The following is a 26,439-nucleotide window of genomic DNA, read 5'->3' as shown; positions in this document are numbered from 1 at the left end:
TGGTGCCGTCTTTGCAAAGGTGAGAGCAGATCAGTACTATTTTCTAGGAGAACTTTCTTACTATAATTACATACTAGCAAAGAGTCCCAGCTTTGTTGGGATAGTCCTGATTCTTAGTCGCTTGTCCCTTGAAGGCTGAATCCTGGGTTGTTAGATACTAGCCAACAGTCCCGGATTTGTTGGGACAGCCCTGATTTTTAGTCGCCTGTACCTTGAAGGCTGAATCCTAGATTTTATCTGGAGATCACAGCATGAAGCCCTGTCAATACCTCCGCCCAGCACTGCCCTGTCACATTGTGTATAATGGAATTTGGTGATTTACATATAAAGTCAATTCACATTCAAATATTGCAACATTCGTATGTAAATCACTTTATTACTATAATTAGATACTTGCCAAGAGTCCAGGATTTGTGGGGATAGTCTTGCTTTTTAGTCGCCCATCCCTTGCAGGCTGAATCCTGGGTTTTATCCCGAGATCACAGCATGAAGCCTAAGACCAGCACCACTCTGTCATATTGTGATTTATATATAAATTCATATTCAAACATTTCAGCCTTCGTATGTAAATCACTTTATTACTATAATTACATTCTTGCCAAGAGTCCCGGATTTGTGGGGATAGTCCTGATTTTTAGTTGCCTGTCAATTGAAGGCTGAATTCTGGGTTTTAGCCCGAGATTACAACATGAAGCCTAAGACCAGCACCGCCCTGTCACATTGGGTACAATCGAATTTGGCGATATACACATGATTTCATATTCAGATATTGCAACATTCATACACAAGTCACTTTATTACTATAATTACATACTTGCCAAACGTCCCGGATTTGTTGGGATAGTCTTGATTTTTAGTCGCTTGTCCCTTGAAGACTGAATCCTGGGTTTGATCCCGAGATCACAGCATGAAGCCTAAGACCAGCGCCGCCCTGTCACATTGTGATTTATATATGAATTCAACTCATATTCAAATATTGCAACATTCATATGTAAACCACTTTATAACTATAATTAAATACTTGCAAAGAGTCCCAGATTTGTTGGGATGGTCTTGATTTTTAGTCGCCTATCCCTTTAAAGCTGAATCCCAAGTTTTATCCCGAGACCAGCACCGCCCTGTCACATCGTGTATTACCTATTTATTCAATTCATATTAAAAAATATTGCAACATTCGTATGTACATCACTTTATTACTATAATTACATCATTGCCAAAAGTCCCGGATTTGTTGGGATAGTCCTGATTTTTAGTCGCCTGTCCCTTGAAGTCTGAATCCTGGGTTTCATTCTGAGATCGCAGCATGAAGCCTAAGCCCAGCACCGCCCTGTCATATTGTGATCTACCTTTGAATTCAATTCCTATTCAAATATTGCAACATCAATATGTCAATATTCCGTTCATTCACATGCGGATCCCCTCCCCAAGTTCCCACCCTCCATCTACTAATTACCCCGAAAAACACAAATCTTTTCACATCGCTCCCAATTTGCTATGATGTGATTGTACCACTTGGGCCACCTCTCCCCTCGTTTCAGAAACTCTGAGGCTGATGGGGCTGAAATTGTACCCTGGTAGGCCCTGATCATTCAGTTCCTGGGTTGGCACCCCAACGTAGCCTATTATGAGGGACTACTGCTCTACACACTGGATTTCTATTTCATAGCATGCAACATGGAAAAAGGAGAGTGGGAATACCATAAAGTGGTGGTGGAACCTATAGTAGGCTCATCCCACCAAAGTGATGGTGGTGGGGGACCTATAGGAGGCTCATCTCACCAAAGTGATGGTGGTGCTGGTGGGGGACCTATAGTAGACTCATCTCACCAAAGTGGTGGTGGTGCTGGTGGGGGACCTATAGTAGGCTCATCCCACCAAAGTGGTGGTGGTGCTGGTGGGGGACCTATAGTAGGCTCATCCCCCAAAGTGATGGTGGTGGTGCTGGTGGGGGACCTATAGTAGGCTCATCCCCCCAAAGTGATGGTGGTGTTGCTGGTGGGGGACCTATAGTAGACTCATCCCACCAAAGTGGTGGTAGTGCTGCTGGTGGGGGACCTATAGTAGGCTCATCCCACCAAAGTGGTGGTGGTGCTGGTGGGGGATCTATAGTAAGCTCATCCCACCAAAGTGGTTGTGGTGCTGCTGGTGGGGGACCTATAGTAGGCGCATCCCATCAAAGTGGTGGTGGTGCTGATGAGGGACCTATAGTAGGCTCATCCCTCCAAAGTGGTGGTGCTGGTGGGGGACCTATAGTAGGCTCATCCCACCAAAGTGGTGGTGGTGTTGGTGCTGGTGGGGGACCTATAGTAGGCTCATCCCACCAAAAGTGGTGGTGGAGGACCTATGGTAGGCTCATCCCTCCAAAGTGGTGGTGGTGGTGCTGGTGGGGGACCTATAGTAGACTCATCCCACCAAACTGGTGGTGGTGGTGCTGGTGGGGGACCTATAGTAGACTCCTCCCTCCAAATTGGTGGTGGTGGTGCTGGTGGGGGACCTATAGTAGACTCATCCCACCAAACTGGTGGTGGTGGTGCTGGTGGGGGACCTATAGTAGACTCATCCCTCCAAAGTGGTGGTGGTGGTGCTGGTGGGGGACCTATAGTAGACTCATTCCACCAAAGTGGTGGTGCTGGTGGGGGACCTATAGTAGGCTCATCCCACCAAAAATGGTGGTGGAGGACCTATGGTAGGTTCATCCCTCCACAGTGCTGGTGGGGGACCTATAGTAGACTCATCCTACCAAAATGGTGGTGGTACTGGTGGGGGACCTATAGTAGGCTCATCCCACCAAAGTGGTGGTTGTGGTGCTGGTGGGGGACCTATAGTAGGCTCATCCCACCAAAGTGGTGGTTGTGGTGCTGGTAAGGGACCTATAGTAGACTCATCCCACCAAAAGTGCTGGTGGAGGACCTATGGTAGGCTCATCCCTCCACAGTGGTGGTGGTGGTGCTGGTGGGGGACCTATAGTAGGCTCATCCCAACAAAGTGGTGGTTGTGGTGCTGGTGGGGGACCTATAGTAGACTAGACTCATCCCTCCAAAGTGGTGGTGGTGGTGCTGGTGGGGGACCTATAGTAGACTCATCCCACCAAAGTGGTGGTGGTGGTGCTGGTGGGGGACCTATAGTAGGCTCATCCCTCCAAAGTGGTGGTGGTGTTTGTGGGGGACCTATAATAGACTCATCCCACCATTTTGAGTCTCCAAGACTCCAAGTAAGAGCCAACAGAAGACCCAGCCTAATACACTCCACATATAAATGAAACAAGACTTTCCCCAGGATCCCCATTACAAAACACACTTCTTTTACCCTCTAGGTTCCCCCCAGATAAAAGCCATTGTCCATCGGTCAAAAGAATCAGCAGGCATCTTCTCTCCAATCAGACTCATGTGATCTGTAAAACATTCACCACCGTCTGAAAGTTGTTTGGATGCTCTGAGCTGTGTCTTGTCATGTGTTTAAGAAGTGATTGTTTCGTAGTGAAACATTTCCCGCACTCTGTACACAAATAGGGACGCTCGCCTGAATGAGTTCTCTGGTGAGAAGCAAGGGCTTCTTTGGTAGCAAAACATTTCCCGCACTGCGAACATGAATAAGGACGCTCGCCTGAGTGAATTTTTTGGTGAGCAACAAGGCCTCCTTTTAGAGTGAAACATTTCCCGCACGTTGAACATGAATAAGGACGCTCGCCTGAGTGAAATTTCTGGTGAATAACAAGGCTTCCTTTGGAAGTGAAACATTTGCCGCACTGTGAACATGTAAAGGGACGCTCGCCTGAGTGAATTTTCTGGTGTCTAACAAGGTCAGCTTTTAAGATGAAACACTTCCCACACGTTGAACACGAATAAGGACGTTCACCTGAGTGAATTTTCTGGTGGGTGCCAAGGGTTCCTTTGATGGTGAAACATTTCCCACACTCTGAACATGAATAGGGACGCTCACCTGAGTGAATTCTCTGGTGACTAACAAAGACTGCTTTTAAGGCAAAACATTTCCCGCACACTGAACATGAATAAGGACGTTCACTTGACCGCTCACCAGTGTGACGTCTTTCGTGTTTACGAAGGTTTCCTTGTTCAGAAAAACATTTTCCGCACTCTGAACATGAAAAGGGACGCTCCCCCGTATGAACTCTCTGGTGTTTACGAAGGTTTCCTTGGTCAGAAAAACATTTTCCGCACTCCAAACAGGAAAAAGGACACTCGCCTGTGTGACTTCTCTGGTGTGTAAGAAGAGATCCTTTATGCGAAAAACTTTTTCCGCACTCTGAACATGCATGGGGACGCACACCGGTGTGAAGTCTTTGGTGTTTCAGAAGGGTTCCTTTTTCAGAAAAACATTTTCCGCACTCTGAACATGAATAGGGACGCTCACCCGTGTGAATTCTCTGGTGATTAAGAAGGTTTCCTAGGTCAGCAAAACATTTTCCACACTCTAAACAGGAATAGGGACGCTCACCAGTATGAGTTTTCAGGTGTTTCTGAAGATGTACTTTCCTAATAAAACATTTCCCACATTCGGAACATGAATAGGGACGCTCACCAGTGTGATTTTTTTGGTGTTTCAGAAGGCTTCCTTTGTCAGAAAAACATTTCCTGCACTCGGAACATGAATAAGGACGCTCAGTCTTGTGAGTTTTCTGGTGTACAACAAGGGTGTCTTTCCTAGAATAACATTTCCCGCACTCTGAACATGAATAAGGACGCTCAGCCTTGTGAGATTTCTGGTGTTTAAGAAATACTTCTTTCTCAGTGAATGTTTTCCCGCACAACAAACATGACAATGAGCTCCCTCCTGTGTGAGCTCCCTCATGGCTTGAAGAGGATTCCTGGGGATTGGATGAATCTGTTGATCTGTCATCACTGTGAGAACTTGGATGGACATCTGAAGTCATAATATGGGATCTATCAGAAGATTCCTCAGGACTAGAAGGATCCATTGATCTTAGATGGACGTCTGAAGTCACAGTAAAATCTGGAGATCTCTCTGTGTTTACATTCCGAAGATACTTTGCACCTGCAGGAAAACAGTTTTATTATACTTTATGTTTTTATACTGCTTGTATTCAGAAGTCATGTCTACCATTTAATACTTTCCCAGAGCTCTGGCATTGAATTGGGAACAACCTTAACAGCAAACAACGAATATAAACCAGATCAGATGATACACCCAAACCATACTAGGTGACAGCAGATGTGCATGCAGGACATTTTTATCATGAAGAATAGTGATGGACCTTCCTCCACCTCATTTCCTGAAAACAAACTGAAGAACAAAGATATACCGTTCATATGATGTACAGTAGTGGCGGAAAGGGGGGAAGGGCACATTCCACTTCTGACATCACCAAAGGGCTGCGCATAATGTTTAGTGTATAACATGTTTCAGGACAAAAGGATGGTCAGAGAGAGAAAACATCCTACAAGAAAAGAAAATGTAAAAAACCAATAAAATTTACCAAACAGACATCTTCTTGCTGGTTATGTTTTAGAAGAACAATTTTATATTGAAGAACAGAGATGGACCTTTCATATGGTGTTCAGTATCTCCTCCTCATTTGTTGGGAACATGACGTTATATTGAGGAATGGAGATGGACCTTTCATATGGTGTCCAGTATCTCCTCCTCATTTGTTGGGAACATGACGTTATATTGAGGAATGGAGATGGACCTTTCATATGGTGTTCAGTATCTCCTCCTCATTTGTTGGGAACATGACGTTATATTGAGGAATGGAGATGGACCTTTCATATGGTGTCCAGTATCTCCTCCTCATTTGTTGGGAACATGATGTTATATTGAGGAATGGAGATGGACCTTTTCATATGGTGTCCAGTATCTCCTCATTTGTTGGGAACATGACGTTATATTGAGGAATGGAGATGGACCTTTCATATGGTGTACGGTATCTCCCCCTCATTTGTTGGGAACGTGATGTTATATTGAGAGACAGAGATGGACCTTTCATATGGTGTCCAGTATCTCCTCCTCATTTGTTGGGAACATGACGTTATATTGAGGAATGGAGATGGCCCTTTCATATGGTGTACAGTATCTCCTCCTCATTTATTGGGAACAAGATGTTTTATTGAGGAATGCAGATAGGCCTTTCATATGGTGTCCAGTATCTCCTCATTTTTTGGGAACAACATTCTATTGAGGAATGGAGATGGGCCTTTCATATGGTGTCCAGTATCTACTCCTCATTGGTTGGGAACATGACGTTATATTGAGGAATGGAGATGGACCTTTCATATGGTGTACAGTATCTCCTCCTCATTTGTTGGGAACATGACGGTTTATTGAGGAATGGAGATGGACCTTTCATATGGTATACAGTATCTCATTTGTTTTCTTTATAAATCAGAGGCTCTGGATGAACGGTTGGATAAATGGTTTTATATTTAGGACGTATCTAGGCACATATTACATTATAACTGTCTGTAGTTGTGGATGATGGAGATAAAAGATGTCACAGTGACGATGGAGGATGAGGACGGACAGGACGATGGAGGATGAGGACGGACATGACAGGGGGGTTACTGGGTGTAAATATAAAATATCTTATTACCTCCTTGGTGTACTCCAGTGACGTCTCCTCTCTACCTCGTTCTGTTCTCAACAACTTCCTGTCCTTCCCTTATATAACACCTTGTCTGTCTTACATCACTTCCTGTCTGAGGGGACCTCTGGATCTAAGTGATATCGCCATCTTGTGGTGATTGTAATAAAGGCATTCTAAGTTACTGTGTTGAACAAGCCCCCTGTTCCGTCGCGCGTTCTCCAGTTGTATCTCATGCATGATGACGCGCTCACATTGTGCTTCCATTACCTTAATCAATAATAAAATACTTTCTCTCTGTTGTCACTTCCTCTGCAGGACCCGGATGTGTTTTGGCTCTGGGGATTTTTATTTATTTTGCTCACAAACTGTAAAAATCTGAATTTTTCTGGGTTACAAATATTACAATTATAATAAATAAAAATAATATAAAATAATAATTCTGCGGGGGACAAATTCCCGAATGGACCTCAAAGAACTGGACTGTATGTTGCCGGGCTCCTATAGACGAGGCAAGGAACACGTCATTGGACATTTCCCGACAGCGGTGACAACGCTGGACCCCACCAAAGCAACAGGAGGTCCCCCAACATTAGACCCCACTCCAGCAACAATGGACCCCCACCCAAACAACAGGAGGAACCCCAACATTACACCCCACTCCAGCAACAATGGACCCCACCCAAGCAACAAGACGTCCTCCCAACATTAGACCCCCACTCCAGCAACAGTGGACCCCACCCAAGCAACAGGAGGTCCCCCCAACATTAGACCCCACTCCAGCAACAGGAGGTCCCCCCAACATTAGACCCCACTCCAGCAACAATGGATCCCACCCCAGCAACAAGAGCCCCACCCAACAACAATGGACCCCCACCTCAGCATCAAGAGGTCCCCCCAATAATAGACCCCACTCCAGCAACAATGGACCCCACCAAGAGGTCCCCCCTATAATGGACCCCCACCCAAGCAACAGGAGGTCCTCCCAACATTAGACCCCACTCCAGAAACAATGGATCCCACCCCAGCAACAAGAGGCCCCCCCAACAACAATGGACCCCCACCAACAAGAGGTCCCCCCAACATTAGACCCCACTCCAGCAACAATGGCCCACACCTCAGCAACAAGAGGTCCCCCCAAGAATGGATCCCACCCCAACAAGAGGTCCCCCCAAAAATAGACCCCACCCAAGCAACAAGAGAGTCCCCCCACCAATAGACCCTACTCCAGCAAAAATGGACCACACCTCAGCAACAAGAGAGTCCCCCCAACAATAGACCCCCCTCCAGCAACAATAGACCCCACCCCAGCAACAAGAGATCCTCCCAACAATAGACCCCCCTCCAGCAACAATAGACCCTCACCCCAGCAACAAGAGGTCCCCCCAACAATATACCCCACTCCAGCAACAATAGATCCCCACCCCAGCAACAAGGAGGCCCCCCCAACAATATACCCCACTCCAGCAACAATGGGCCCCCACCCCAGCAACAAGAGGTCCCCCCAACAATGGACCCCCACCTCAGTAACAAGAGGTCCCACCTATATTAGACCCCAATCCAGCAACAATAAATCCTCTGCATGAAAAAAACAGACCCCCATCAGCAACAAGAGGTCCCCCACACAACAATAGACCGCCCAGAACAAAACTTCACCCCAGCAACAAAAGATCTACCCCAGCATCATTAGCAGATGATCCCTACCAGTCCCTCACACAAAAGAGATCCCCCTCAATGACAATAGATCCCTCAGCAGCCAGCATCAATAGATCCTCCAGCACAACCCACACCCATACATTCAGTGCTGGAGGTGCCGGAACTGTGATCGCTCGCGTTCCCACTTGAAAAAAAAGCCCTGATTTTATGTACATTTCTTGTATAAATGGTGGGCTGGACTGGACTCTTCTTTTTCTCATATAGATGGAGGCACCATTGTGCCCGTTTTTTGTTTTCTTTGCGATTTCTCACATTATAAAGATTGAATGGTTCTGGAGCCAACAGTATTCATCTAGTCTAAGCATGTCTTAGTGACCTTCCCTTCATCCTAGCCTGATGATGTCTCATCTGACATTACTCTGGCCAATATGCATCTCCGTCCACTTCCTAGCCATAGACACGTGCCTTTGCGGGTATGCTCTGTGCTGTTCGATAAAATAGTTATAACATAAAACATTAACCCCTCCAGAGGATTCCCCCCCCCATCCAGAGGATTCCCCTCCCCCCCATCCAGAGGATTACCCTTCCCCTTCCTGACAAGGCGCTGCGTTACTTTAAATGACAATTGCGCGTTCATACTCACGTCCAATTGCTCTTTGCAATTGGAAGTGTCTACTGACAGGATTTGTTGAAAACTCGGGACAGTCCCACAAAATCCGGGACAGTTGGAGAGGTATGACATCACCACCTTGTGATATTTTTTTTTTTTTAATTTAAATATTTATTAGTTTTTCATATTATTACAAAGACTCCATATGAAGCGACACAATACATATAAATAATCAATACATTTCTACTTTGCCCCTTCTATTTACCTCTTTTCTTCCCCTTCCCTCCCAACCCACTCCTACCCCCCCTTCCCCCCTCCCTCCCCTCTGCAAGATCTCCAGTCTCTCTAGGTCCAATAACTTTAAATAACTTCCTAGTTTATAATTTTCTATATTTCTCTTTCAATCCTGATTTTTCCCATCGCGAATAGTATAATTTCAACCTGTCTTCCTGGATATAGTAAGATTTTTCCATTCTACTAATCTGGATTACCCTATTGATCCAATCCTCCTCCGTCGGCACCTCTGTCATCCGCCAAAACTTGGGTATCAACCCCTTTGCCGCACTTAAGTAGTACCATACGCCTGATTCTTTATATTTATTTATTGTTGTCTCAACATTATGTAGGAGACACATGGTTGGGTCTAACCCTATGTCATTTCCAGTTATTATTTCTATTAGTTTAACTATTGTCTTCCAGAAAACCTGAATTTTTGGACATTGCCACCATATGTGGAACACCGTGCCCTCCTCCCCACATCCTCTCCAACACATTTTTGAATTCTCTCCCCTCATCCTGTGCTCAGTGCTCGGTGTAATATGCCATCGTGTCAGACATTTATAATTAATCTCAACATCTCTCATACTAACACTCTCGTGTACCAGTCTAAATATCTTATTCTGTTGATCCTCATCTATCCCCACCTCCATATCTCTTTCCCAATTTGTTATAAAAATTAACTTAGCGTCTGTGTCTAATTCTGTAAGAATTCTATACATTTTTGTAACACCGTGTTTCCCATCTCTACGAATTTCTAATAGCCTTTCAAACATATTCCACTCCTTTTTTAATCTCAAGGGCTTTGGAAGATTTCCAATGAAACATTTTAATTGATGATATTTCCACTCATCTATTTTAATAAACATATCTCCTCCCCTCTCTTTTAATTCTTTAATTGTTCTCAATTCCCCCTCCACCAATACGTCTCTCAATTGGATATCCACCTTTTTAAACCATCTCCCTGATATCTCATTTTTTCCTGGAGGGAAATACTCCGTGTTTGCAAGAGGCATTAATATAGAGTTGAATTCCCATTTCATGTGTTTATGTAAATGATCCCATGTCCTTAAAACATTTAAATTGAAAGTGCTGGTGCTTTCTTTAATTCTTCTATAATGTGCTGGAACCCATATCATCTTACTCAAACTAATTCCACTCAGTTCATTTTCTATTTTTACCCAACTTTTCCCCTTATGGTTAAAAGTCCAATCATAAATTCTTGCTAAAATTACTGCTTTATAATATCTCTTGACATCTGGTAGTCCCATCCCCCCTTTCTCTTTAGTCCTACTTAGTGTTTCGTATGATATTCTTGGTTTTTTATTCCTCCATATATATCTTGTTAACATTCTTCTCATTATTTTAAAAAACGCCTCTGGGAGTTTGATTGGGATCATTAGAAATCTATAGAGTATTTTAGGTATAATTACCATTTTAACTAGGTTTATACGTCCTAACCATGATGGATTTCCTCCTTCTAATCTTTTTAGTTCGTCCTTAGTCTCATTTATCAGAGAAATATAATTTAATCTATACAGTTGTTTATATGAGGTAGCGAGTTTTATTCCTAGGTATTTTATATCTTTTTCTCTCCATATAAAGGGAAATTCTTTTTGTAGCTTTTCTTTTTCGCTCTTTGGTATATTGATGTTCAGAATCTCTGTTTTTGTTGGATTAATTTTTACATTTGATAGTTCACCATATTCCTTCAAGGTCTTCATTATACTTGGTAGTGTTATTCGGGGGTTGCCTACATAAAACAATAGGTTGTCCGCAAAGGCCGCTACTTTATGTTCTATATTTTCTATCTGGATTCCCTTTACCGCTCCACTATTCCTTATTATTGATAACAGGGGTTCCAATGTCAAAACATACAAGGGGGACAATGGGCAGCCTTGTCTTGTTCCATTGGACATCCCAATGGATTCCGACCTCTCCCCATTTACCGTGAATATTGCGGTGGGCTCCCTATATAATTTACCTATCCACTCACGCATTCTCTCTCCAATCCCCAACACTTCCAAGTTGTCCATCATAAAGCCCCAGTCCACTCTATCAAACGCCTTTTCGGCATCAATTGACAAGAGCACCACCGGGGCTTTCCCTTTTCTACTTTTCTGAATAAGCATTAAAGTTCTCAACCCATTGTCTCTCCCCTCTCTCCCTGGGACAAAGCCCACCTGATCTCCATGAATCCATTCAGGCATTAGATCTTTCAGCCTGTTTGCTAGAACCTTTGCGCACAACTTGGTATCAGTGTTTAATAATGAAATTGGTCTGTAGCTAGAGCACTGAGAAGGATCTTTTCCCTCATTATGGATGAGAACGACATGGGCGTGAAGGGATTCCCTCCTCCCCTCCATTCCTCCTCCCAAGTCATTCATATACTTCTTTAACTTCGGTAACAGTACTTCACTAAATTTTTTATAGTACTTAACTGTATAACCATCCGGGCCTGGGCTTTTCCCACCCCCTGTACTTCTCAATGCTGCCTCTATTTCTTCCTGGGAAATTTCCGCGTCCAAGGAGTTCAATTGTGTTTCACTGAGCTTTGGCAATCCCGCATTTTTTAAATATATCATCCTTTTTTCGTTAATATCTTCTCTAATTTCTTTTGGTGAACCTTGGTGACTGATGTTATACAACTTTATATAATACTCCGTGAATACTTTAATGATTTCTTTAGTTGAGTGGACCAACTCCCCCTTAGGGCTTTTTATCTTTTCTATATAATTCCTGTTTTTCTTTTTATTCAGGGCTCTCATTAAGTATTTTCCTGGTCTATCTCCCCATCTATATCTTTCACTTAATACTTTGTTATATACTCTTCTCCTCTCCTCTTCCATCAATCTCTCTAATTCGTCTTTTTTTTCCATTAACTTCTGTCTCGTTTCTATTGTTATTTTCTTCTTATGTATCTGCTCCAAATCCAGGATTTCCTTTAGGAGTCCACTAACCCTCTCTCTTCTTTCTTTTTTCTTCCTTGTTCCCATCGCAATCAAGATTCCTCTTATATATACCTTATGGCTTTCCCATACTGCAGCTGTCGATACTTCCTCTGTCTCATTCTCCTTGAAATATACCTTAATCTCTTCCCTGATCTTCTGCACAATATCCTCATCCAAGAGAAGAGCCTCATTTAACCTCCATCCTAAGCCTCCCGTCCACCTTCTTCCCCATCCCATTTTCATTATGACAGGGGCATGATCCGAGAAAGTTCTTGTCTCTATTTCTATTTTAACCAGCATTTCAATGAGTTGATGATCTATTAAAATGTAATCCAGTCTCGAGTATATCTCATGTGCATTAGAGAAGAAGGTATAGTCTCTGTCTTTCATATGCATTAATCTCCAGATGTCCACCAGTTGGTACTCGTGGATCGCCTTCTTCAAAGCTCTCAGAGACCTACCCCCCTCTCTCTGCACAAGGGAGGTTGCATCCTTTAGTGGGTCCATACAGAGATTTAAATCTCCTGCTATTATCAAACGCCCTTTTTTAAAATCTATCAATTTTTTCAGCAAACCCTTCAAAGAGATCTCCGGTTTCTTGTTGGGGCAATATATATTGGCTAGTGTACACTCAATTCCCTGTAGTTTACCTTTCAGGAACAGGAATCTCCCCTCCGGGTCAGTCTTTCTATCTTCCAACTCAAATCTCATATTCTTTGCCAATCCTATTGCCACCCCCTTTGCTCTTTTAATTGGAGAGTCAGCATAATACCATGTTGGATAATATTTGGATTTTAGTTTCACGTTTGATTCTATCTCAAAATGTGTCTCCTGTAAAAATACCACTGACGTTGCCCTGTGATGTAAGTCTTTAAACAACTTAAATCTTTTCCCAGGACAATTCAACCCATTCACATTATATGTTATAAACTGTATTTCTTCCATCCTTCTTGATTCTGTCTATCTCTCTTCTGTTTCGTCTTCTCCTATTAGACCCGAATATCTTGCAGAATATTAGCCCCGTATCCCCTCCTCCCCCTCCCTCCCCTATCTCCCCCCCCACCCCCCCTCCCTTATTTTTCCCCTACCCATTTTTAGGCTTATAAACTGCCTACCAAACATTTGTGGAACTGTTTCCACGTCTCATTTAAAATATTGGGCGTAAGCTCCGCCCATGGACGGCTCACCTCTTCCTCCGACCTCCCCAGCTCCCCTTTCTCTATCAGCTGGGTTCAGCAATAACCTTTACTTCCCCCCCTTCACCGGAGTTTCCAGAGGGATTTCCCCTTTAACAGGGGGGATACAAGGGGGGGTGAGGGATAAAGAGAGAGAAGAAAAAAAGCATATTTTATACTTAATTCTCCGTCCCCTTTCTCCCCAACCCCAGGGCCTCCCTCCCCCTCCCCCCGACCCGCTGCCAGTCTTCCTTTCTTTTGTCATCCATATCTCCTTTTTCTTCTTCTTCTTCTTCCCACCCAACTATCTCCATTCTTTGCAAATCCAGTCTATCACAAAAATCTTTCAAATCCTCTGGAAATCTCAGATATGCTGTAACCCCATTTTTCCAGCCAATTAGAGATGCTGAGGTACCCCATCTATATTGCACGTTCTGTTTTCTCATTTGATCTAATAGGGGTCTCAGGGATCTCCTTCTCCACAGAGTCTCTGGTGTTAAGTCCGCAAAAATTTGAATAGTCACATCTCCATACTTAATTAATGATCTTCCCTTGATCTTCTTCCATATCTCATCTTTGACCCCAAATTTCTGGAACTGGGCAACTATATCTCTCGGTCTTTCCCTCTCAGTAGCTTGTTTGAACTTTCCTATTCTGAACACTCCATCCAGTTCAATCACATCTGTTTCAGGTCTGTCTCTTATGGAGTTTAAGATTTTATTAACTAGTTCATATAATGTTTCCCCTTTTGCAGACTCTGGAATTCCTCGCACCCTGGGGTTACTCCTTCTTTCTTTATTTTCTTGAATTTCCATCCTATAGAGCAATTTTTTCTGGGTTTTCTCCAAATAGATTGTTTTTTTCCTTAGATTATCTATGGTTTGGGCCTGGGTTTTAACTTTCTCCTCTGTTTCTTCCATTCTCAATAGCAAATGCCCTAAGTCGTTTCGAATACCTGTCATTTCATGTTTTATCGTTTTCTCCAGACTTTGAAACATTTCTGTCATCTCCTTCTTATTCGGTACTTGTAGTTCACCATCAAGTTCTTTTTTTCCCAAGCCATCCGCTATTTGTTGGCTACAGCTGCTGTTCATACCCAGTGATAATCTAGGACTATGTCCTGTGCTAGTGTCCATTTCCCCTTTAGCACTTACTCCTTGGGCCCTTTCTGGCGTAATATTTCCATATGATGTAAATTTCTTTATCGTGCCTGATTGAGACCCTTTGAGCCCTGCTCCCTTAGGACCTTTATTCTTCATATCCTCTAGATGTCTTTTGCCTTCTATATTCTCTAGGTGTGGTTCTACCTCCCCTTTATGGTTTATGATCCAGACCAATTTGCTGATTTTCCTTATATTTTGCTCTCCTAGGCCACCTGGGCCTCTTCTCTTCTATAGCCAGGGAATCCTCCCCTCTCCTCCTTTACCCCTTGGACCCTCAATGTCACTCAGGAGACCACAACACAATAAACCCCCCACAGCTCTCACTCACCCCTCTCTTCTCCGGTCGGTGGCTCCAAGCTTGGGTGGAGGGCCTTCACATCAGCTCTGTCCTGGGGGGGGGGGGGGGATTCCTCTGGCTTCTGACGCTGTGCCTCGTTTTTTTTTTTTCTCTTCGTCCCAGGGATGCAGGGTGGGTCTCCTAGCACTCCCGGGTCTCCCTGACCCAGGATCGCACAGTCAACTGGCCGGGGGCCGCAGACAGCAGCAAGCCGGGGGCTGCAGACAGTAGCACTCCGGGGGTAGAAGGCAGCAGTAAGCCGGGGGTTGTGGGCAACAGAGAGCCGGTGACAGTAAGCCGGCGTCTCTCCGTTACATCAGGCGGCCGGCCGGCTTTCTCTTCCCCCAGAGATCCTCCGCGGCTGGTCACATGCCCCCACTACGTCACCTCGCCTCCCAGCCATCCGGATCTCTCTTACACGAAGCGCCGGAGGGGCTGGCGCGTCACTCCAGCCTGTGTCCAGCTCCCCTCTCCGGCTCTCCGGGCTCCATTCCACAGCCCTCCAGACTCCGGTAGGACAATTTCTGAGGGTCACTAGGGAGGTCGGGAAGTGGGACCTAGCCGAGAGCTAGTGCCTCTCGCTCCCCACAGCCGCCATGTTCAGGCTCCTCCCTCCGTATGACAACCTTGTGATATATACAGTGAGGAACAGAAGTATTTGAACACCCTGCGATTTTGCAAGTTCTCTCACTTAGAAATCATGGAGGGGTCTGAAATTCACATTGTAGGTTCATTCCCACTCAGAGACAGAATTAAAAAAAAAAAATTCAGGAAATCACATTGTATGATTTTTAAAGAATTTATTTGTCTGGCACTGCTGAACATAAGTATTTGAACATCTAAGAAACAGCAAGAATTCTGGCTCTCAAAGACCTGTTACTGTGCCTTTAAAAAGTCCACCTCTACTCCACTCATTAATCTAACTTAGTAGCACCTGTCTGAGCTCTTTAAAGACACCTGTCCACCCCACAGTCAGTCAGACACCAACTACTACCATGGGCAAGACCAAAGAGCTGTCAAAAGACACCAGAGACAAAATTGTGGACCTCCACAAGGCTGGAAAGGGCTACGGGGCAATTGCCAAGCAGCTTGGTGAAAATAGATCAACTGTTGGAGCAATTGTTAGAAAATGGAAGAGGCTAAAGACGACTGTCAGTCTCCCTCGGACTGGGGCTCCATGCAAGATCTCACCTCGTGGGGTATTACTGATGATAAGAGAGGTGAGGAATCAGCCCAGAACTACAAGGGAGGAGCTGGTCAATGACATGAAGAGAGCTGGGACCACAGTTGCTGCCATTGCTAACCCCATGCCCGTCTATATATACAGCTGTTGATAAGTGGTCACAGTCACTTGTTGGTGGCCCTACGTATTACCAATGTGGTCAGTATGTCGCCCGCATATTGGGAAATTTTTATGGTGCCGTCTTTGCAAAGGTGAGAGCAGATCAGTACCATTTCTATGAGAACTTTCTTACTCTAATTACATACTTGCCAAGAGTCCCGGATTTGTTGGGACAGCCCTAATTTTTAGTCGCTCGTCCCTTGAAGGCTGAATCTTGGGTTTTGTCCTGAGATCACAACACGATTGGATGCTAGCAAAGTAACAATTAATGACCTGACAAACGCGCTCACTGCTCATAGAGAACGGTGCCTACTTCTGATTGGACGTTTTCGGTCGGGACATTTTAGCAGCAATCCATTCTACATTCAGTAAGCAAGTCCCATCTATACTATTCACTGACCACCGATGAAAGGGCAGAAATCCTGATTGGATGCTAGGGGTCGGGACATTTTAGCAGTGATCCATTCTGCATTCAGTAGGCAAGATCCACATTGCCATTTTCTGTAGAATGCAAGTACCAGGCAGACCACGTTCCCGTATTATTCCCATTTTATTTTTTGCCTATGTATTGCTGTCATTGCTAATTTTGTGCGCGGCTATTCATACAGCTGTTCATACGTGTTGGTGGCCCCACGTATTGTCACTGCTGTCATTGTGTTGCCTGCATATTTGGAAACGTTTATGGTGCCGTCTTTGCAAAGGTGAGGGCAGATCCGTACTGTTTTCTATGAGAACTTTCTTACTAAAATTACATTCTTGCCAAGATTTTTGGTCGCCTGTCCCTTGAAGGCCAAATCCTGAGATAAAAGCATGAAGCCTAAAACCAGCACTGCCCTGTCAAATTGGGTTCAATCGAACTTGTACACATGAATACAATTCATATTAAAATATTGCAGCATTCATATGCAAACCACTTTATTACTATAATTAGATACTAGCTGAATCCTGGGTTGTTAGATACTTGCCAAGAGTCCCGGATTTGTTGGGACAGCCCTGATTTTTAGTCGCTTGTCCCTTGAAGGCTGAATCCCCGGATTTATCCCAAGATCAGAGCATGAAGCCTAAGACTAGCACCGACCTGTCACATTCTAAATTACCTATGAATTCAACTCATATTCAAACATTCCAACCTTCGTATGTAGATCACTTTATTGCTATAATTAGATACTAGCCAAGAGTCCCAGATTTGTTGGGATAATCCTGATTTTTAGTCGCCTGTCCCTTGAAGGCTGAATCCTGGGTTGTATCCCGAGATCACATCATGAAGCCTAAGACCAGCACTGCCCTGTCACATTGTGATTTATATATGAATTCAACTCATATTCAAATATTGCAACACTCATATGTAAATCATTATTACTATAATTACATACTTGCCAAGAGTCCTGGATTTGCTGGGATAGTCTTGATTTTTAGTTCCCTGTCTCTTGAAGGCTGAATCCCTGGTTTTATCCCGTGATCACAGCATGAAGCCCAAGACCAGCACCACCCTGAGATCACAGCACGAAGCCCTAACTGTCAATACCTCCACCCAGCACTGCTCTGTCACATTGTGTATAATGGAATTTGGTGATTTGCCTATGAAGTCAATTCATATTCAAACATTTCAACCTTCGTATGTAAATGACTTTCTTATTAGAATTAGATACTTGCCAAGAGTCCAGGATTTGTTGGGACAGCCCTGATTTTTAGTCACCTGTCCCTTGAAGACTGAATTGCTGGCTTTATCCCGAGATCACAGCATGAAGCCTAAGACCAGCACCGCCCTGTCACATTGGGTACAGTCGAATTCGGTGATATACACATAAATTTATTTCATATTCAAATATTGCAACATTCATATGTAAATCACTTTATTACTATAATTACATACTTGCCAAGAGTCCCGGATAGGTTGGGATAGTCCTGATTTTTAGTTGCTTGTCCCTTGAAGGCTGAATCCTGGCTTGTTAGATACTTGCCAAGAGTCCCAGATTTATTGGGACAGCCCTGATTTTTAGTCTCCTGTCCTTTGAAGGCTGAATCCTGGGTTGCTAGATACTTGCCAAGAATCCCAGATTTGTTGGGACAACCCTGATTTTTAGTCGCCTGTCCCTTGAAGGCTGAATCGCTGGTTTTTCCCTGAGATCACAGCGTGAAGCCTAAGAACAGCACTGCCCCGAGATCACAGCCTATGGGACTATAACTGTTCCCTGGTAAACAGGTAAAATGGTGGGGGTGGTAAAGGGGGAAGGGAGGAACCTAGAGGAGGCACATCCCACCATTTGAAGTCTCCAAGAAACAGAAATAGCCAACAGGCGACTCAAACTCCACCGATCAATGAAACGACTTTTGCCAGCATGTGACTCCCATTATACAACGCACTTTTTTTTTAATCCTCCAGTTTCTATGAACTAAACAGCGCCACCTGATAAAAGCCATCGTCCATCGGTCAAAAGAGTCAGCGGGCGTCTTCTCTCCAGACTCATGTGATCTGTAAAACATTCACCGCCGTCTGAAAGTTGTTCGGATGCTCTGAGATGTGTCTTGCCATGTGTCCAAGAAGCGAGTGTTTTGCGGCGAAACATTTTCCACACTCTGTACACAAATAGGGCCGTTCGCCTGAGTGAGTTCTCTGGTGGGAAGCAAGGACTTTTTTGGTCGTGAAACATTTCCCGCACTGCGAACACGAATAAGGACGCTCGCCTGAGTGAATTTTCTGGTGAGCAATAAGGCCTCGTTTTACGGTGAAACATTTCCCACACATTGCACATGAATAAGGACGCTCGCCTGAGTGAGTTTTCTGGTGAGTAACAAGGGATCCATTAGAAGTGAAACATTTCCCACAATCTAAACATGTAAAGGGACGCACATCTGAGTGAATTCTCTGGTGTCTAACAAAGTCTGGTTTTAAGATGAAACATTTCCCGCACTCTGAACATGAATAAGGACGTTCACTGGACTGCTCACCAGCGTGACGCCTTTCATGTTTACGAAGGTTTCCTTGTTCAGAAAAACATTTTCCGCACTTTAAACAGGAAAAAGGACGCTCGCCTGTATGGACTCTCTGGTGTTTACGAAGGTTTCCTTGTTCAGAAAAACATTTTCCGCACTCTGAACAGGTAAACGGACACTCGCCCGTATGACTTCTCTGGTGTGTGAGAAGAGATCCTTTATGCGAAAAACTTTTTCCGCACTCTGAACATGCATGTGGACGCACACCGGTGTGAAGTCTTTGGTGTTTCAGAAGGGTTCCTTTTTCAGAAAAACATTTTCCGCACTCAGAACAGGAATAGGGACGCTCACCTGTGTGAATTCTCTGGTGATTAAGAAGGTTTCCTAGGTCAGCAAAACATTTTCCACACTCTAAACAGGAATAGGGACGCTCACCAGTATGAGTTTTCAGGTGTTTCTGAAGATGTACTTTCCTAATAAAACATTTCCCACATTCGGAACATGAATAGGGACGCTCACCAGTATGATTTTTTTGGTGTTTCAGAAGGCTCCCTTTGTCAGAAAAACATTTCCCGCACTCGGAACATGAATAAGGACGCTCAGCCTTGTGAGTTTTCTGGTGTACAACAAGGGTGTCTTTCCTAGAATAACATTTCCCGCACTCTGAACATGAATAAGGACGCTCAGACTTGTGAGTTTTCTGGTGAACAGCAAGGGTGTCTTTCCTAGAATAACATTTCCCACACTCTGAACATGAATAAGGAGGTTCAGTCTTGTGAGATTTCTGTTGTTTAAGAAGAGCTTCTTTCTCAGTGAATGTTTTCCCGTGCACCAAACAGGACAATGAGTTCCTTTCTGTGTGAGCTCCCTCATGGCTTGGAGAAGATATCTGGGGATTGGATGGGTCTGTTGATCTGTCAGCACTGTGAGAACTTAGACGGACATCTGAAGTCATAGTACAGGATTTATTAGAAGGTTCCTCAGGATTAGAAGGATCTATAGAACTTAGATGGACATCTGAAGTCATAGTATGGTATCTATCAAAAGATTCCTCAGGATTAGAAGGATCCATAGATCTTAGATGGACATCTGAAGTTATAGTATAGGATCTATCAGAAGATTCCTCAGGATTAGAAGGATCCATTGATCTTAGATGGACATCTGAAGTCATAGTATGGGATCTATCAGAAAAATCCTCTGGATTAGAAGGATCCATTGATCTTGAATAGAATATTTTGCAATGTCGCTATCTTCTGTGGCCCAATCTGCAGATTTACTAACACGTCTCTCCGATGTATTTAAATTCCAAAGATACTGTGCACCTGCTGGAAAACAGTTTTAATATACGTTATTTTTGTTTTAATACTCAGAAGTCATGTCTATCATTCAATACTTTCCCAGAGCTCTCGCATTGAACACGATAGTGGAAGGTGAGTGGGGACCAGAGAGAGGACTGATCAGCAAAAGATCAGCAGAGCTGGGGGACCAGAACAGGAGGAACTAGCAAATAACACATACGGTGCACAGCATGTAAGCAATGTAGTGGGAGGTGAATGGGGACTGGAGAGAGAGGAGGAATAGCAAAGCAGAGGATCAGCAGAGCTGGGGGTTACTGCTGAGAGGAAGATCAGCAAAGATGGGGGTTACTACTGAGTGGGGCATCAGAAAAGCTGGGGGATACTACTAAGGGGGGGGATAAGCATAGCTGGGGGTTACTACTGAGCGAGGGATCAGAAGAGCTGGGGGTTACTACTGAGCGGGGGATCAGCAGAGCTGGGGGTTACTACTGAGCGGGGGATCAGCAGAGCTGGGGGTTACTACTGAGCGGGGGATCGGCAGAGCTGGGGGTTACTGCTGAGCGGGGGATCGGCAGAGCTGGAGGTTACTACTACTGAGCGGGGGATCGGCAGAGCTGGGGGTTACTACTGAGCGGGGGATCGGCAGAGCTGGGGGTTACTACTGAGCGGGGGATCGGCAGAGCTGGGGGTTACTACTGAGAGGGGGATCAGCAGAGCTGGGGGTTACTACTGAGAGGGGGATCAGCAGAGCTGGGGGTTACTACTGAGCAGGGGATCGGCAGAGCTGGGGGTTACTGCTGAGCGGGGGATCGGCAGAGCTGGAGGTTACTACTACTGAGCAGGGGATCGGCAGAGCTGGGGGTTACTACTGAGCGGGGGATCAGCAGAGCTGGGGGTTACTACTGAGCGGGGGATCGGCAGAGCTGGGGGTTACTACTGAGCGGGGGATCGGCAGAGCTGGGGGTTATTACTGAGCGGGGGATCGGCAGAGCTGGGGGTTATTACTGAGCGGGGGATCGGCAGAGCTGGGGGTTACTACTGAGAGGGGGATCGGCAGAGCTGGGGGTTACTACTGAGCAGGGGATCGGCAGAGCTGGGGATTACTACTGAGTGGGGGATCGGCAGAGCTGGGGGTACTACTGAGCGGGGGATCAGCAGAGCTGGGGGTTACAACTGAGCAGGAGATCAGCAGAGATGGGGGTTACTAATGAGCAGGGAGTCAGCAGAGATGGTGGTTACTACTGAGCGGGGAGCCAGCAGAGATGGGGGTTACTACTAAAGCGCCTACCGCTTCCACATGCTTTTTGATGTGTTTTTGTTGCTTTTTTGAAGCTATAATGAAGCGTGGCAAATGCCCTGTGTGTGTAGATTTGCTATTTGTTTTAAAGGGGTCCCTTGTTAAGCAGATTCCCTGCTCAGTAGTAACCCCCATCTCTGCTGACTCCCCGCTGAGCGGGGAGTCAGCAGAGATGGGGGTTACTACTGAGCGGGGAATCAGCAGAGATGGGGATTACTACTGAGCGGGGAGTCATTAGGGATGGGGGTCACTACTGAGCAGGGAATCTACTTAACAAGGGACCCCTTTAAAACAAATAGCAAATCAACACACACAGGGCATTTGCCGCGCTTCATTATAGCTTCAAAAAAGCAACAAAAACACATCAAAAAGCATGTGGAAGCGGTAGGCGCTTTAGTGTGTATTGAAGTAATGAGTGGGTGGGTGTTAATGAGCATTGAGATAAATGCATTTTCATTACTACATTATAATTCTGTGTATAGAGAACGCAATTCCACCATGAGCCCGTCACAGCGAGGCTTCCTCAGTCCTGGTTTGGATGGACAGTTGGATAAATGGTTCTATATTTAGGACGTATCCGGTCTATAAACCAGAGGCTCTGGATGGACGGTTGGATAAATGGTTCTATATTTAGGACCTATCCGGTCTATAAACCAGAGGCTCTGGATGGACGGTTGGATAAATGGTTCTATATTTAGGACGTATCCGGTCTATAAACCAGAGGCTCCGGATGGACGGTTGGATAAATGTCTCTATATTTATTATGTATCCGGTCTATAAACCAGAGGCTCTGGATGGACGGTTGGATAAATGCTTCTATATTTAGGACGTATCCGGTCTATAAACCAGAGGCTCCGGATGGACGGTTGGATAAATGGCTCTATATTTAGGATGTATCCGGTCTATAACTGTGAAGGAAGGGGACGGACACGACGGTGGAAGAAGAGGATTACCTCCACAGTGTTATCCAGGGATGTCTCCTCTCTGTCTCGTTCTTTTCTCTCTCCGATAACTTCCTGCCTTTCTCTTACATCACTTCGTTTCTCCTTACATCACTTCCTGTTCCTCTCTACATCACTTCCTGTTTCTCCTGACATCACTTCCTGTCTGAGCATCCACAAGCAGTAGGTGACCACCATCTTGTGGTGATATTAATAACTGCCTTCCTTGTTACATTTCCATATTCCGCCTTCTGTCCCGTAGCGCGTTCTCCGGTTATATTTCCTATATTATGACACACATTGTACTTCACTTATATATGAATCAATAGCAAATATTGTATCTCTTTTTTTATGCCGTCCGCAGGCCCCTAATGTTTTTTAGCTGTAAAGAAATTTTTTATTTAACACACACAAGTAAAAACCTCCTTTAATGGCCAAAAATATATTTAACCCCTCAAAATATTATATGTTTTTTGAAAGGCATGGCCCTATAAAAGAAAAAGTTGAAAATTGTTTTGTTGCATGTGTCGCAGATTAGGCCGCAGTTTCCTGCCGGTGTGTTCTTCCCTCTTTGCTGCAGAGCTTTTCCTACCCAGATCCCTTTCACCTGTGTGGTTTGGCTGTGCTCACCTATGGGCATCGCCTGCTATTCTGGGGTTTTTATTACTTCCATCGTTTCCTGGCCTGCCTCCTAGTTTGGTTGCATATATAGTACATGCTCAGTGCAGCTCACATTGCCTGAGAAACTTCCAAGGTCTCTGAGCTCCCAGCCATTTGCTACTTGTGTATCCTATGCACCAATCCTGGCTTCATCCACTCTCTGTGCTTGTTTGCTACTCATCCAGATTGCGGCTTGTCTCCTGCATTTCCTGTAGTCTCCTGCTGTTGTATTCTGGACATCTGAAGTCATAGTATGGGATTTACCAGAAGATTCCTCCGGATTAGAAAGATCTATTGATCTTAGATGGACATCTGATATCATAGTATGGAATTTATCAGAAGATTCCTCAGGATTAGAAGGGTCTATTGATCTTAGATGGACGTCTGAAGTCATTGTATGGGATCTATCAGAAGATTCCTCAGGATGAGAAGGATCTATTGATCTTAGATGGACATCTGAAATCATACTATGGAATTTATGAGGCATTTCCTCAGGATTAGAAGGATCTATTGATCTTAGATGGACATCTGAAATCATAGTATGGGATTTATCAGATGATTCCTCGGGATTAGAAGGATCCAATAATCTTCAATGGACATCTGAAATCATACAGTAGTATGGGATCTATCAGAAGATGTCCCAGGATTAGAAGATTCCATTGATTTTAGATGGTCATCTGGAGTCATAGCATGGGATGTGTCAGAAGATTCCTCGGGATTAGAAGGATCCATTGATTTTAGATGGACATCTGAAGTCATAGTATGGGATTTATCAAACGTTTCCTCGGGATGAGAAGAATCCATTGATCTTAGATGGTCATTTGAAGTCATAGTATGGGATTTATCAGAAGATTCCTTGGGATTAGAAGGATCCATTGATCTTAGATGGTTATCTGAAGTCATAGTATGGGATTTTTCAGAAGATTCCTCAGGAAGGGAAGGATCTATTGATCTTAAATGGACATCTGAAATCATAGTATGGGATTTGTCAGAAGATTCCTCAGGATGAGAAGGATCTATCGATCTTAGATGGACATCTGAAATCATAGTATGGTATGTATCTGATGATTCCTCAGGATTACAAGGATCCATTGATCTTAGATGATCATCTTAAGTCAGAGCATGGGATGTTTCAGAAGATTCCTTTAGGATGAGAAGGATCTGTTGATCTTAGATGGACATCTGAAATTATAGTATGAAATTTATCAGACGATTCCTCAGAATGAGAAGGATCCATTGATCTTAGGTGGACATCTGAAGTCATAGTATGGGATTTATCAGAGAATTCTTCAGCATTAGAAGGATCTAGTGATGTTGCCAACTGGTAAAATATCACATTTGGAGAATACTATGCAATGTCACTATCTACTGCTGTTGTACTCTGCTCACACCTGGGGGCCGTGACCTGCTTCCAGTCCACCAGCCCCACCATCAGGGGCCCTGGTGAAGAACAGGCTGGGGCTTTTTGATTTGTTTGTTCATTTTTGGCATCTGGAAGCTTGATTTTCTTGAAAGTGCTGTCCATTCGACTTTTTGCTAAAAAAAATACTTCACTATATATGGCCCCTCTGGTATCTGGCTTCTTGCAGTGAGCACTCTTTCCCATGCAGTGGAGGTGCACATGGTTCAGCAGCCTTGATTGGCGTGTGTGGTTATCATCGAGAAACCTCAGGAGTGTGGATGGAGTTGGAGGTCCATAGAGGACAGGCCGTGATTGATTGATGGATAGGTGCTGTTGGCTGCATTGGCAGCTGGAAATCTGGTGAGTGCGGTAATGTTTTCATTCACGTGGTGGTGGAGCCCTTAGGTGATTTTCACGGATTGGTTTATTGGACTTTTACATAGACTGCTTTTATCCATTTGCTGGACAGTGGGTCCCTAGCTGGGGATGTAGGGTCCTATATGCCATAGGTTCCTGGTTAAGCCAGGCTGGGCTACCTTTAGGGCCTTCATCCCAGTGGTGGAACTCTGATGGTCCCTTGGTGAATGATTCCACCGAGCCATTGGGGAGTAGATATCCTCATCCCAACCCCCTCTTTTAGAACAAATCATTCTCCCCAAAATTGCCCCCAGCACAAATCCTCCTATTCCACGGCCCCCCTTCCACATCATTCCCTATACTGAGTGTGGTTGAAAGGTGGTGCTTCTTCCTGGGTTCCTTCTTCTGTTGTCCTTGGCTCCTCCAACACCCCCTCTCCAGAAAAAATCATCCTTCCGCCAGCACAAATCCTCCTATTCCACTGCCCCCCTTCCACATCATTCCCTATGCTGAGTGTGGCTGAAAGGTGGTGCTTCCTGGGTTCCACCTTCTGTTGTCCTTGGCTCCTCCAACCCCCCCACCTCCTCCAGAAAAAAATCATTCCTCACCCCCCCCAAACACAAATCCTCTTATTCCAGCTCCCCTTGCACATCATTCCGTACACTAAATGTGGCTGATAGGTGGTGCTTTTTCCTTGGCTCCTCCTTCTGTTGTTCGGGGCTCCTCCCCAATCACTCCCGAACCCCCCTCCAGAACAAATCATCCCCCCCAAGCAAAAATCATCCTATTCCAATCTCCCCTTACACATCATTCCCTACCCAGAGTGTGGCTGAAAGGTGGTGCTTCTTCCTGGGCTCCTCCTTCTGTGTTTCTGGGCTCCTCCCAATTCCCCCTCCAGAACAAATTATCCACCCCCAGCACAAATCCTCCTATTCCAGTCTCCCCTTACACATCATTCCCCACACCGAGTGTGGCTGAAAGGTGGTGCTTCTTCCTGGGCTCCTCCTTCTGTGTTTCTAGGCTCCTCCCAAACCCCCCTCCAGTCCTTCTTCCTGGGCTTCCCTGGTGTTATGAGACACATCAGAGCTGAAGTGGAGCCTGGAGGAACCTCCCCTGGGCTCTGACCATGTATCATGGCGACAGGCAGCCAACGGGGAGAGATGCCATAGAATGGGTGATCGTGGTGTCATTAGACACATCAGAGCTGAAGTGGAGCCTGGAGGAACCTTCCCTGGACTCTGACCATGTATCGTGGCGACAGGCAGCCAACGGGGAGAGATGTCAGTTGCCATAGAATGGGTGACCGTGGTGTCAGGATCCGGGGGAACCCCGCAGGAGATGTAGGGGCGTCTCTGCGAGGTTCATTGTTGGAGCCAAGCACCCCCGCCTTGTGCAGGACCACAGATCTGGGATTTTGTTAAGGGAACAGTCCAGCAGAATCTGGAACGATTGGGAGGCACGACCTCACCACCTTGTGACCT

The 26,439-nt window shown here is 45.0% G+C and overlaps 1 protein-coding gene across 5 annotated transcripts; it reads right to left on the bottom strand.

Annotated features, from left to right (window-relative positions):
* Positions 1–558: 558 nt before the first annotated feature.
* LOC149440483 (uncharacterized) lies at positions 559–22,663 on the bottom strand. 5 transcript variants are annotated; one of them, XR_016307608.1, is made up of 3 exons: positions 6,569–6,629; positions 1,954–5,013; positions 559–1,903 (listed from the first exon to the last, which is right to left on the bottom strand). XR_016307608.1 is itself a non-coding variant. In XM_089658568.1 (2 exons), the coding sequence occupies exons 1-2, from the start codon at positions 20,172–20,174 to the stop codon at positions 3,383–3,385; spliced, it is 2,997 nt and encodes a 998-aa protein (XP_089514694.1). In that variant the 5' UTR covers positions 20,175–20,188; the 3' UTR covers positions 559–3,382. The 5 variants fall into 5 exon arrangements, 3 of the variants coding, with proteins under 3 accessions (XP_089514694.1, XP_089514693.1, XP_089514692.1); XR_016307607.1 differs by having other exon boundaries at positions 559–2,301; positions 2,393–5,013; XM_089658568.1 differs by lacking the exon at positions 6,569–6,629 and adding an exon at positions 18,600–20,188 and having other exon boundaries at positions 559–4,804.
* Between the last annotated feature and the right edge of the window lie 3,776 nt (positions 22,664–26,439).

This window comes from Staurois parvus, unplaced genomic scaffold (genome assembly GCF_062004578.1).
Source record: "Staurois parvus isolate SC_StPar_1 unplaced genomic scaffold, SC_StPar_1.0 ptg001079l, whole genome shotgun sequence".
Lineage (NCBI taxonomy): Eukaryota > Metazoa > Chordata > Amphibia > Anura > Ranidae > Staurois > Staurois parvus.
The sequence above is the reverse complement of the archived record's forward strand: the minus strand, read 5'-3'. Positions and strand labels throughout refer to the sequence as shown.